We start from the raw sequence: 13508 nt of genomic DNA on the forward strand, positions 1-13508 counted from the left end.
GCAAGCATTTGAAACAGGTCAAGTGATTCAAGTCATTTAGATACTATGACATTTCATATCAAATGCGTATGAAGATTTTGAACAAAAAATTTTTCTTTCAACAGATCTATTCAAAAATAGTGTCGTTGTCTAATGCTTTGTCTAAATGATATATGTTAGAGGAAGTGTTTGATTGTAGTCAAAGTGTTGTTACAATGGACTGTGTTGAGAAAATAATTCGGAAAGATATGATAGATCCACTCAATGGAAAGCCAGTGAAGGATGGCGATATAATCGAGCTGCAGAGAGGTGGTACAGGTAAAGTACTGCGTAATTGCTATTTCCTTGGGAATTAGAATTGGTATTCGTAGAAGACGGGTATTTTCGAGCTGAAGAAACATGTTTAGTGTAAGTATTAAAGTGAGGGATCAACAAGTTGCCTAGAATATAAGGATCTAGAATAGCTATAATCAAATGCCAGTAGTGTAGAGAGTGATGCACCAAGAATCTTGGAAGCGAAGAAATTGGAGGGAAATAATATAGACCCAATGTAGTCGGAAAAAGTTTTACTTTGGTATATGGACTTTCAGAAATTTTCACATTTTTAGGATTTGCCTCGACCAATGAAGTGGAGGCCAAGTTGGTACGCCCTCAACTGGAGTTGCAGTGATACTGAATTTTTGTTGATCTTGTTAAGTGGTAATGTGCTGAAATACTTAATGTCTTAAAATCGTGATCGTATGAAATTCATATGTTTTCCATTTTCGATTGATGAGTTTTAATTTTGTTCGTTCTGATTTCGTATGGGGGTAAATTTTTGGAAAGATGGGAAGGAATTGTTGCAGAATGTATCGTATGTACGGTCTACTAGACTAAATTTCTGGAGCCTTCTGATTCCTTTCCAATTCATAGGGAAAAAGTAATGTTCTTTTAAATGTTTAATATCATTATTAGGTTTGGTTTTAAGCTTTCTTGCTTGCGTATGTCAGGTCAGATTTTAATGTTCCTTCTTTGCCTCAAAGAAGTAATGATATTTAATTAATTATTTCAACTTTGTGTAATTGTATTTTCCCACCTGTCGTTTTTTAATTTTCAATTTTGTTCGTAGTTTTACTCTTCAGTGCTTGAGATTGATAAAAGGTTTCGATTTTGGAGAACCATCATTATATTTTATAAGTTGAAGTTTCTTAATGAATAACTTAGTGATGAACTTTGAATACAGTTATTGATACTCTGAGTAACAAATGTATTTGGCGAAATTAATGTTTCAATTTTGACAAGTGAATGCTCGTCAGATCCAGTTTCCGTTTTCAATATTAAACTAATGATGGTATATTCGCCATCATTAAATTGGTTCTGAAAGACTGAACCTGACAGAAGAGATTCTTATTCAGGAGTTGCTAACACTAATATTAATACTGAAATCCGGATTTGTTTTTCTGTATTCTGGATGGTTGCTGTTTTTGAACAATTTCAATAAGAGAGGATGAATAAGTTTTTAAAAAGTGGTTTTCAGTTGTAGGTTCAGAAATCTCTAAGAATGTAAGGGCTTTATAAGGTGCTGGAGCAAATAGTATTTGTGGTAATCAAATGCTTAATTCTTCATGGTGGCTGATAATCTAGTTTTGCAGATGGCAGATGTCATGCAAAATAACGATGGATTCAAGAGGCCCACGATGCCTTTGGCTGTTGTTGGTAAGTTCTTCCTTCCTTTAAATTTATTTTTCATATAATGATTTCGAACCTAATTTAATTGGTGGTATCAATTGTTGTTGCGATATACTCTTCCCGTATATATGAACCACTTTCGTTCTATTTAGTATTTCTTGTTACGACTGAAAGACTGCAGAAGATAGCTGCAACTATAAAGCTAACTGCAGGAAGGATGAATAGGTCTCTAGGAGTAAAATAATTTAATTCCAATGGACTTGAGGACTGAAAAAGCCACGCTTGGAAGTTGTTTCGAATGGACGACCACAATCCATTCCACGTACGTCACATTTGATGGCTCCCATAATGTTACTTAGTGGTCATGATGGTGAAATTTATACGGCTAAGTTTAGCCCGGATGGAAGTTGCTTGGCATCCGCTGGTTTTGACATGACTGTTTGTAAGTTATCTGTGTCTGTTTTGTTTGTAATTTTCTATGCTTATTCTGAGTGCCATTTGAATCGCTTGCTTTAGGTATTATTTCCAACTAGAAACGACCATATATAGGCTTTTTGTTGATGTCTTCAACATATCATTTCATCGGTTTTTTTATTAAATCATTCCTGATTAGTACCATCTGATCCAGTCAAAACTTAGCATTTTATAACACAGAAGTGCATACTTTGAATTTCAAGATGTTCCTTTTTCATGCCTTTTGATCAATCATATTTTATATGTAATTTTAGTTCTATGGAACGTTTATGGTGAATGCGAAAATTTCTCAACCTTAAAAGGGCATGCAGGAGCAATAATGGATCTTCATTTTAGTACTGATGCCGGGTGAGGAGTACTTCTTTTTTGGTGGTACCGGAAGTAAGTGAAGAAAAGTAGTGAGAAACTTTTGTAGAAAGCTTTAATGAAACTTTCTGGAATGCATTTTTTATACTTTTATCAAAATTATCGATCAGGAATGCTTAGGAAAACTTTCGTCATTGTAATTCCTTCCTCTGCTACCCAAATTTAATTTGATGTATTTTTTTTTTGATGTGTCTGATGTATTTTTCTTTTTTCAGTTACCTGTTTACGGCATCAACAGATAAGACAGTACGTGTTTGGGATATGGATACAGGAACATGTGTTAGGAAGTTCAAATCCCATAAGGATATTGTAAACAGTTGCCATCCTGCACGACGTGGACCACAGCTCGTTGCCAGTGGTTCTGATGATTGTACTGTACTTGTAAGTTTCAATGTAAACATCAGAATTAAGTAATGAGGAAAAGTGACCTTGATCAGTATTTCGAAATTATTTATGTTACTCTTTTGAAAGATTAAAGATGAAAATAGCCTATGTCTTTTTTCGTCGTTAAGCATTTCGTAAACTAATGAATGCTTATGTTTTTCAGATTCACGATATACGCAGACGAGATCCCGTAATCACTTTGCAAAATGCCTACCAGATTACAGCTGTAACTTTCAATGACACAGCTGAACAAGTCATTGGTGGAGGAATCGATAATGACATTAAAGTAATTTTGCGGAAATTTTGAGTTTTAGAACAGATTGTTAGAAACAGCCGTTGAATTTGTAGCTGCCGCATGTCCCGTAAATTATTTGACAACTTTTGTCTAAATTTTAGGTGTGGGATCTACGACGAAATGAACTGGCGCATGTAATGCGCGGTCATACTGATACAGTTACTGGTTTATCATTAAGTCCAGAAGGAACACATGTGCTCTCGAATGCAATGGATTGCAGTTGTAATTTGTTTTGCTATGTTTTTCTCTTTACCACTGTTTTGCTTTATTGTACAATCAAATATCCTCGAGCTTGACTTGAAAGAGTAGCTTATTTCGAGTGGTTAACTGAGCAGATCTGCATTTTATCTGACAAGATATTATTGAAGCATTTCTGTATATATTGAGGCGAAAATTGACAAACTCAATTGCAATTATTTCAGCAAAAATCTGGGATATCAGGCCATTTGCACCTGAACAGCGATGTGTGAAATCGTTTGCCGGGCATCAACATAACTTTGAAAAGGTATTCTTTGACTGTTGTAGGAAATTTATGTTTATTTGATAACATTGGCCGATTTCATAATAAATTCTTCATTTATTAAATGAATAAAATGAATTTTCATTTACTAAATAACTAAAGTAAACCAGAAATAAATGAAAAAAATAAATGATAAAATAAATGGAAAGTAAATTTTCATTTATTAAGTAAAAAAATCAATGAACAATATACTCATTCTAAATGCTTGATCTATTTGTTTCCTTTTCTACTTCTTTTTCGAGTTCTGGACAGAGAGAAATTCTTGGGCAAAATTCTCAACTCTCATTTGCAGAATCTGTTGAAATGCACCTGGTCGCCTGATAATAATCGTATCAGCTGCGGTTCCAGCGATCGGTATGTTTATGTTTGGGATGTTTCTTCGCGGCGAGTACTCTACAAATTGCCTGGTCATCAGGGATCAGTTAATGCAACTGATTTTCATCCAAAGGAGCCAATATGTAAGTATTTTTCGCTAACTTGTTTATCGTTTTTCGAAATTCCATTCTGCATTTCTGAATTTGCTGATTCCTTGCATAATTTTAGTAATTACACTTTGTTTATGGAAAGATAGCGAGAGATGTAGATTTAAAGACTTTGTTTTCCTAATTCTGGAATATAAAACTGTCCAATCCAGTGCCTTGCTAATTTAAAGAAGATGCTGATGAAGTAGGCTAGATTTTTGAATGTTACATGTGAAGTCTACTACACGCTTTCGATTCATTTTTATATTATTTTTTATATTATCAAGAGGATTCTAATTTCAGTGTTATCAGCGGGAAGTGATAAGAAAATATACCTCGGGGAGATTGATAATCAGTGATCTCATTTTATTGCTGTTGTTTTTTCTATTGTTATTTATTTGTAGCGTGATAAGGTTTTACTTTCGTAAATCAATAATTCATATTTCTCGAAAATTGTTTTATTAAAACATATTATGCTTTTATTGAATTTTAGTAGTTGGGAGTATAGCTTTTATATAGAAGTCTTGATTCAAGAGCCCTCCTAATTCCTATTGTTTGGATACTTTGTAGTAATAAAAAGTTTTTTTTTAATGAACGACAAGTGTATTGCATTCAGAAGTTATTATACATGAAAATTTATTTTGAAAGTTTCAGAGAAAAAATCTCTGACGAATAAGATTTAAAGATTTGTCAAAGACTTTACTAACCATGTACATTTTTGAAAATTTCTATTTACTGCGACGTTTTGTCATGGTAGGACGTACAAGTGCTAATTTTCGTATGAGTTCTTAGCATGCATATGCATAAACAGTCTTACATATAACTTCAGTTTTCACAAGTATTGCAGGATTTTCTCAGCATCCGCAACTCTTAAATTTATTTTGAAAAGAAGTTGAAAAGTGATGATAACGATGTATTTCTCTTATTTGTAGGCATCTAAATAACATGAAGTAGCGATGAATAAGTGGTCACCTTTTGGGTTATTTCTATTTATATCATAGAAATTCTAGGACAGTATGAGTAGAAATGTTGGTATCCTTAGGCAAAGTGCACAAGTATTCATTTCACGATCGCAAAATATTTTCGAGAATTTAGCGTTTGAGGAATGGTTGCTGCGGAATCGTAGACCGGATGAGGAAAGTGAATCGATGTTAATTTGGAGGTATATTTTGCTATGAATTTTAAAAGATAAATTGAGAAGGGAAATTTAAGGTTTCATCTGATCAGAAATAGTAGGTTTGGTAGTTTGAATTTTACGGCTAGCTGAGGAACCAAATTAGCATAAGGTAATGTTTTCTTAGGTTGGTTTCAATTATTCGAGAATAAGTACAGTAATGTTTCATCACTGTTCAATCCTTCCTGCTCTTATGGTGATATAGGGAGAAAGTGATGTTCAAATCAGTGGTTAAATTACTGTGTGCTGTCAGTTTATTCCTGAATATATTTATCATCGTGGAAAATGCGAATTTTGCAATGAATTTTCAGCAACAAACCAGCAGTAGTCATTGGGCGTCATCAGAATCCATGGCTAGAAGCAGATTTAAACTATTTAAAATCTAACAATATTGAATTAGTTAGACGTCACAGTGGTGGTGGAGCTGTTTACCACGATTTGGGTTAGATGTTCAAAGTTAGCGTTAATGTTTGAAAAATTAATTTGCATATTCATCTATGTTTCAGATTAATCCGTTACCATGTTACATGTTACGTTGTTTTCAGGTAATCTTAATATATCCATATTGACATCATACCAAAGACATGATAGAAAAAGGAATTTACGCATGGTAGCTAAAGCACTCAGTGAAGAATTCAATATCAAAGTACTCTTTCTTCTTCAAGACAGTGATAAATGAGGGAGATTATGAATTCAAAAGGGTTTAAAATAAGAACTGATGAAAAGCTAAATTAAAAGATGGAGACGAACTCAGTTTGAGGAATAGTTCAAGCTCGTTGATCGCTGTGACTTTTGCTTTTTTGGGAATCATTTCTTCCTTGTTAAGTCATACTTTGGATTTGAAATATAAGCATATTTTATTCAGGTGCAGCCGAATGACCGCGACGATCTTTGGCTACAACCTGGCCAACGGAAAATCTCAGGAACAGCAGCGCGAATTGTTCGCCAAGTGGCATATCATCATTTTACATTACTTATAAATGTTGATGTTGCTATCCTAAAACGTTCTTTATCGTCTCCTTTTCGTGTAAGTTTGCTTTCCGTACAAAGTTTTTTGAAATGCTAACCGGAATGTTTATTTCGTACAAAACTCATCTCTTATACTTCAGTTTCCGTATTTCGAGATTCAGGAATGATGTCCGACACCTGGTTATGTGCATTATTAATGGATGCGTTTGTACTTATTAACCTGGCATTAACCTCTGTGGGATCTTTGGTCAAAGTCCAATTTCGAGGAACCATCACGTCCTGAGCTAATATATTTCTGAGCATGAAACGTTTTGTGTAAATGACATTGTTTAAGGAAACGATATTAACAAATGCTACTCGAAGTGTACAAGCACCAGAAGTTGGCTATTTAGCCCAAGAGATTCCTGATATTACAACTGAAAAAGTGCAGAATGTTATAATGAAATCATTCAAGAAACAGTATTTGGTGAGATTACACATGTTTTATGCTTTCATATATAAACGTTTTCATTATCTTCGCAGGAGATATTCATCAATTTTTACAATCTGAGTTCCGTTTCGAGGCGAAATTTGCTTGATATTTATCATTTCAGCATACCGATGTTACTATACTTTCGGACGTAATGAATGATCAGGAATTTCCGGGTGTATTGGAATGCGAAAAAGAGTTACGAAAGTGGGAATGGATTTATGGTAGAACACCTCAGTTCACTCTGCCACTTTACAGCGACCGAATACGGATTGAACACGGTGTAATTACTAAAAGCTTGGAGAATCAAAAATTAGTCGGTAGCCAATTGTCGGAAAACGTAATGCAGACCTATTTAGGTTTCGCTGTTAAACCTATTCTTGGGACTGATACAGCCAAATACCTGGCTGAAATGAAGGCTTATTTATGTGAAATTCCGAAAGGTTACGATCCGAAACTTATTGCCTTAAATGCTACCGTAGTTGCCACTCTTTTTGGTGCTTTAATCTATCCTTTTTATGCTTACTTGACTGGTAATAATACTGTTACTGAAAATAAAGAAACTGTTTAAAAAGTTTGTTTCATTTAATATATTATGCAAAGATTTGTCTCCCATCCTGGCAACATCTTGTATTTCATATTCAGGATACGTCCGAAATTTGCATGAAAGAATTTGTGTAAGTATAAGCATAGTAGATTTGTTAGTCGAAAAATTTTAACACTTTCTGGAAAATGCTGTGTTTAAAACTCTGAAATCATATGAAAGTATAAATACAACAGACATACAACAATAAACTTATATCAAAAGCACTCTCTTTCCAATACATTTTCAGGAGCTTTTCAGCATTTAGATTATTCATACAAACTATTATCATAATCTAAATTCACTACATGGATGTAAATTATTTCAGGAATCTTACTAAGAGACCAATGAGAGCCACATAACAATTGATGGTCCGATACCAGAGTTATTGATCTCAATAAGCTCATTAATTATATTTCAAAAAGCTTACTGATGCCGTGTAATTTTATGAGGCTTAGATTACAATTAGTTATTTAAATGATATATTAGTTTCCCACATTGTTTTATGTCAGTGCTATCTCTTTGTTCGTTTCGTCTTCCCTTCTTCCCAGACTATTATTTTTTTTAACTCACACAGAAATAATCACAATATTTCAAAAGAATTCGATGAAATTTTCCTAAGTTATTCTTGAGAACAGAAATGTCTTCCAAGTTATGCCGTAGATATGGTGATATTTCACATTAAAAAATTGTACTATTAAAGTAATGGATAGATAGGAAAAGGTATCGATTTACTAATCAACGTATAAATTATATAACAGAATCTAAAGAATATTATTCTCCACAAAATCACAGTTGATGTACTCGCAGCAATGAGTAACAGTATTTCTCAAATCAGTATCTACTCAAGGAACGAATGCATAAGGTAACTAATTTTCTTCAAAGAGGATTTGCTAAAGATGGAATATATAAAAATATAAATATGAAAATAACAGATGAAAACGCCTTACTTATTATTTTATACAAATAAGTGTCTTAACACATAACAAAACAAATCAAGAAAAAAGAGATTGTCAAATAGGAAAAGACTTATTGAGGAGCACATTCACTACAATATTTCTCCTTCCAAAGTTAATATATTAAATGCCGTAAGCTCAAACTGGTACAGAAAGGTGTAATAATGCCACGTGTACAAAAGTAAAAGATTAATCCGCAAAAAATCGAAATCGGAAGGGCTGGTAATGCTTTACGGAATACAGCCAACAGTATGAGTGTAAAACATAGACCCTGAAAAGTGCATAATTAAATTTGTGTTATAGAATTTAGCTGTGTGTAAGTCGTGATGATTCTTAACACTAAAAAAGTTTTTAAATTCGGGAAAGATTTATGCTTGTAGTGCTCACAATATCTGAAAAGTTTTAAAATATGGGATGCAACTGCACAACGTCAATAGTCAATCCCAACTTCCTTGTATTGAAGCTTGACAGATAACACAGGCTTTTTTTGAATTTATCGTCATATACGAGCGTGACTTACGTGAAGGCGAAATAAATGCTCATAAAAAATATAAATGCAAATGAAGCAACTTACAATGAGAATTGCAACATAGCAAGCTATTGTTGTATTCCAATCACCATAACTACTTGCTTTTCCAACCAATACACTGTAGAAGATAAAATCACCTAGGCCAAGCTTGATGCCTTCTACAATAAAAAAAATCCTGGCAAAGTGGATGTCGAAATAAATATAACTCGTTCTCTCAGAACAACTGATCATCTACACCTCTTTAAGCGGCTCTTAAATATCCCATTGTTTCTCAATCTCTTCCAAGATGTACCATTTTTTGATCTATTCCAAAATGCACCATTTTATGATTCCTGCTTTAGTAGACGTTACTTAAGGACTCATGAAGTAAGAGACCAGAATTTTGAAGGAATATGAAATATGAAGAGTGTCAGTTATTAACATTTGATTACCACAAGTTAAATTCCAGGAATTTCTTACTTTCATCTGGAAATCTTGGATCCTGCAATCTATCTGGATCAGCTTCGGCATTATCAGCAATTACCACTCGTGTTCTACTACTTTCGCCACCTTTACTGAGTAATGCAGTGGCCCGATCTTTTTTGACACCTTTTGAACTGAAAGCAATTCCTCCTTTTCAGAAAAACCGATGCATACATTTCCATCCAGAAACTCTTTCAATGTCCAAAAACTTTTTCAAAGAAAAAAACGGTTCGAAATTTTCAATATGATCGGAAATAAAAACATACTTATTATCCATATGTTCTTCTGCATTCAAGCTAGCATTTGCTACGCCCTGATCTAAAAATTGAAAGAACTTTAGCCGACCAAGACAGGCATGAATGCAGCAAATTTACTTATTTCACTTATACTTGATGGGCCATTTTTCGAGAATTTATATCATGCAAAATGATGAAATGTAAAACTAGGTATTTAGCATCTGGAACTATGTCTTTTAGCACTAAAAGATAGGCATCAGAATCGTTAACAGCATCTATAAAGTGTAAAATCTCTGAACTCTTTATGAATTTCTCAATTCAATAAAAAGGACACCATCTAGAAAAAGTTTTAACAGGAACTTCCAACAAAGAAGGAATAGTCGTGAGAGAAATAAAATGAAAAATGATAAAAAACCACACCTGTACCACTGGTAGCACGCATCGGAGCAAATCGTCGTATGATTTTTCCTTGAGGAAATCCTCGCTTTTCATTAGCAACAGTAGCTGGAAGTAATTCAGCCGTTGATGGCAGTGAATTATCCGCTGAACTAGTTGCGCTTCCTAGCAATATAAATGATGTTTCAAACTTATCTAAAGGATTGAAATTTTGATTGAAAAAGAATGATTCTTGACACTTTATGCAAATTAATATATACGATAATATAAATGCGTTATTTCAGAACAATAGAAATTTGAAACAGAAAACATACCATGATTACCAGAATTTGACTGAGTATTTCTTGTAACACATGAAGTATCCTGTTCCATCGTAGTTGCACCAATTAATGTGTACGCGTAAAGCAAACCAGCTCAAATTAAAAACAATTTTCAAAAAAAATATAGATCACGACTTACTCTCAATGCCACAACGGTTCCAAAGAATAACGAGTCAAAACCTGAAGTCAAATAATATAAGCAATTTGCTAGCTATCCTATTTACCCCCCTTCTAGACGTCACTCCAATCTTTATCATCACCCAACAATAACTATTTATTTCCCTCGAAGATAAACTGCATGGAATGGAGGACTGAGTTACAGTGGATTAGTGTTCGATAAACAAAGGTAATATCATTTCTTCTGATCTGTGGGATTAACTTGCGTATTACACAACAGCTGTACAACTCTAAGATAATGTCCATCAACAGCATACTCTTCTGAGGAAGATGCTGACTCATATTTTCTTGCGTTCTTCTCCAAAGTTTATAATTGAAATAACATTTCCGAATACAAATCTACTCACAGGAATAAATAAGTGCTGGAAATATCGGTTCATTTCGCTCTTGGGCAGTCTCGACAAGTATCCGTAACGGTCCTTTTGGACAAAGTACAGCGATAAGATCCCAAATAGAAATAACGGCAAGAACAGTCCACACTGTCCATTCTGGTAAATATTTGATGAAAATGAGCGCCATCAGTGCTGACATCATTATTAAGTAGCCCTAAAAAAATAAAATTTCATCGAGCTTGTCACTGAAGAGGAACGAGAAATGAGCATTTGACGGTCAAGTGAATAAATTATTTAACAGATCAGGAAGAGAGAAGAATAGCATGTAACGAATACAAAGGCGGTAGGTCAGCAGCAGTTGTAAAGATCATTCCTGATTGGTCAAAATGCCGTAAATGCTATGCATGCATGGAAACCAAAAAAAGTATGTTATTAAGTTCTTCAGCTATAGCTGTCTGGTCATTTGTTGCAATGGAGCTTATAGTTAGAATGAACATTAGATATAACCATGCAACCAAAACAAATCAAAATGTTAGCTTTCTTAAGTCAACAAGCTGGTTAGACTGTCAAATCCTTTCTATATCAAATTTTTCCTAGAGCAGATTTTTTCGTCATTACAAGTCACCTTAAACAGAAAACTGATAAGCCTACCTGCTGCATTCTTAAAGGGCCTTTCCAATGAATGCAAATCATTCCCATTACGCCATAATTCCAAATAAAAACACAAATCAATATATAATCAACTGGCACGTTGTAACTCTTGAAAACTTCTCTGAAAAAGATTTTTTTTTTTGATGATCGACTGGTGTTTCTGACTTCTAGTAATGGATTACATCTTGTATTGCGCCCATTTCTTGAGACCGATTCAATCATCCATTTCACTGAGTTCAGTTAAGAATAAGGTCAACTAATATTTTGGAACACTTGACATTAAATGAAACACTTACTGCAAGTACATGAATGTGAAAAGAGATAGTAATATCAGACTGCTCAATATCAACCACGCACTGATGATCTGAAATTTAAGTACCATTGCAAAATATAGCACTTCTCAAAATAGCGCTGATTTATAAGATAGCCATTCCTTTTGATCAGTACGGATACAATGGTAGGTCTGCGATAACGTCACTGATACAGTAAAATCAATACTGAGGAACAGGTGATAGAATAACATTAACCTTCTTTCATAATTAAAATCAAACAATAAAACAAACCCGATAAAACCGGAATTTGTAAAGAAGAATTAATAAAATGGTCATTGTCATCACCACACCCAAAATAACAAACGCGTTTCCGAATGACATTATTAACTTTTCACCAGTATCATCAGTTTCCTTCGTAAATGGAGTGTAAATTCTGAATATTTTACAAGTATTAGGTATCAAAAAATAAAAATAACTATGGCGGAATTTTGTAATTTAATTGTATTACAGCATTATTTTGCCACACGAAACACATGTGATAATAATGGGTTTTAACATAATAATTTAAAATCCATATAATTTTGAAATAATTTTTAACTTGTTTTTTTTGAAGCAATTTCTTATTTTCGGACTATATAATTCTGCAAAATTGGGAAATTCTCGAAAATTTGTGGTACCACTATTTGCTTCTTGATGTTAAAAAAATCAAGAGACTTTTACAGAGTAGATGAAACTTAAAAATGCTATTTTTTGATTTCTTGAAATCTTAAGATTTCCAAGTGCCGAAACGAACAGATTGTTTCTCATACCCTCAACAGCACATCAACTGTTTAGAATTTTTGAATCCTTCAAGTTATATTTATGCAGTTCATTTATTTACAATAATTCTTACAAATATTGGCCGTCTTTGCGAGTATAATAACCAACAGTGTTCATCGTGAATATAACGAACACCATACAAATGGAAACCGGAACAAAGAGATGGATAACGTGTTGCGCGCCGTATTTAAATTCCAACTCTTCTTCATCATCGTCCACTTCTAAGAAAAACAGAGAGCACTTTGCCGAAGTAGGGAAAAAGTAAAAGAGACTTAGAAGATAAGTACGAATACTTGAATGAAGTATAAGCAGCAATATTGGGCTTTTAAACCCGTGATGCCTAATGAACGGCTCATTTTCTTTGTGGTTCTCGACAAAACGTTTTTATTTACTGAAGCAAGGAAACTGAATTGTAGCCTGAAATATCCGAAACAAATTTTACTTGTCCTGATCGATCCAAGCGTTACTCCTAATGCCACTGTCATGATGACATATACAGTAAACTTTTTATTCTGAATATACAGCTCCTTTTCTAGAATAATATGCTTCATTAACTATGTATTCTCTTATCCTTTACCAATGATCCGTTTCGCTAGTAACCAAACAGGGATTTTATTCAAAAACAAAAGAATTACAAACTGTTATTTTATCCTGGAATAGCATGAAGTCAGCAAACACGACCCGATTTATCCTAATACTCAAATCTGCGAGACTTTTCGTAATTCCAAAGTAGGGATTTCACATAAAGACATTTCTTTTCATACTACTTTCCTACATAATTACGATTTAGATCAATATTTGTCATTATAATAAAATCATACCATGTGTTGCATTTCCAACAGTTTTAGATCTTACAGTATCGCCTTCTGCATGAGAATGTCGTGAAAGATGCTGTTTGCTCGACTGCAAAATTACCCAATCATTTCATTTCATATATCAATTTAAAATAACTTCGTCTTAAAAAATAATAAATAATTTGATCTTAGTATTACAACAATGACTGAAGTGACAAAATG

At 33.6% G+C, this 13508-nt stretch overlaps 4 protein-coding genes across 4 annotated transcripts in view; 3 read left to right on the plus strand and 1 right to left on the minus strand.

The window, feature by feature from the left end:
- Positions 1-818, plus strand: part of LOAG_08646 (hypothetical protein) — a 3501-nt gene extending 2683 nt beyond the window's left edge. Inside the window, exons 6-7 of the mRNA XM_020447754.1 lie at positions 179-297; positions 588-818. Coding sequence (XP_020302052.1) covers positions 179-297; positions 588-649 — 181 coding nt within the window. The 3' untranslated portion in view covers positions 650-818. The remainder of the gene's footprint in view (positions 1-178; positions 298-587) is intronic.
- A 688-nt stretch (positions 819-1506) lies between these two features.
- Positions 1507-4562, plus strand: LOAG_17035 (WD-40 repeat protein). Its single transcript, XM_020449694.1, has 9 exons — positions 1507-1674; positions 1913-2089; positions 2376-2469; positions 2703-2868; positions 3035-3157; positions 3268-3388; positions 3589-3671; positions 3979-4144; positions 4451-4562. The coding sequence occupies exons 1-9, from the start codon at positions 1584-1586 to the stop codon at positions 4504-4506; spliced, it is 1077 nt and encodes a 358-aa protein (XP_020306745.1). The 5' UTR covers positions 1507-1583; the 3' UTR covers positions 4507-4562.
- Positions 4563-4991: 429 nt separating this feature from the next.
- On the plus strand, positions 4992-7330 carry LOAG_17036 (hypothetical protein; the record flags this gene model as incomplete). Its single annotated transcript, XM_020449695.1, has 6 exons — positions 4992-5309; positions 5633-5763; positions 5867-5967; positions 6187-6348; positions 6625-6756; positions 6884-7330. The coding sequence occupies exons 1-6, from the start codon at positions 5164-5166 to the stop codon at positions 7328-7330; spliced, it is 1119 nt and encodes a 372-aa protein (XP_020306746.1). The 5' UTR covers positions 4992-5163.
- A 920-nt stretch (positions 7331-8250) lies between these two features.
- LOAG_17037 (presenilin) lies at positions 8251-13236 on the minus strand. The gene is made up of 11 exons (XM_020449696.1): positions 12566-13236; positions 11965-12106; positions 11698-11765; positions 11402-11522; positions 10766-10964; positions 10236-10334; positions 9946-10086; positions 9556-9607; positions 9287-9423; positions 8873-8985; positions 8251-8569 (listed from the first exon to the last, which is right to left on the minus strand). Exons 1-11 carry the CDS (start codon positions 12628-12630, stop codon positions 8414-8416), a joined length of 1293 nt encoding a protein of 430 aa, XP_020306747.1. The 5' UTR covers positions 12631-13236; the 3' UTR covers positions 8251-8413.
- Between the last annotated feature and the right edge of the window lie 272 nt (positions 13237-13508).

This window comes from Loa loa (genome assembly GCF_000183805.2).
Source record: "Loa loa unplaced genomic scaffold supercont3.35, whole genome shotgun sequence".
NCBI classification, from domain to species: domain Eukaryota; kingdom Metazoa; phylum Nematoda; class Chromadorea; order Rhabditida; family Onchocercidae; genus Loa; species Loa loa.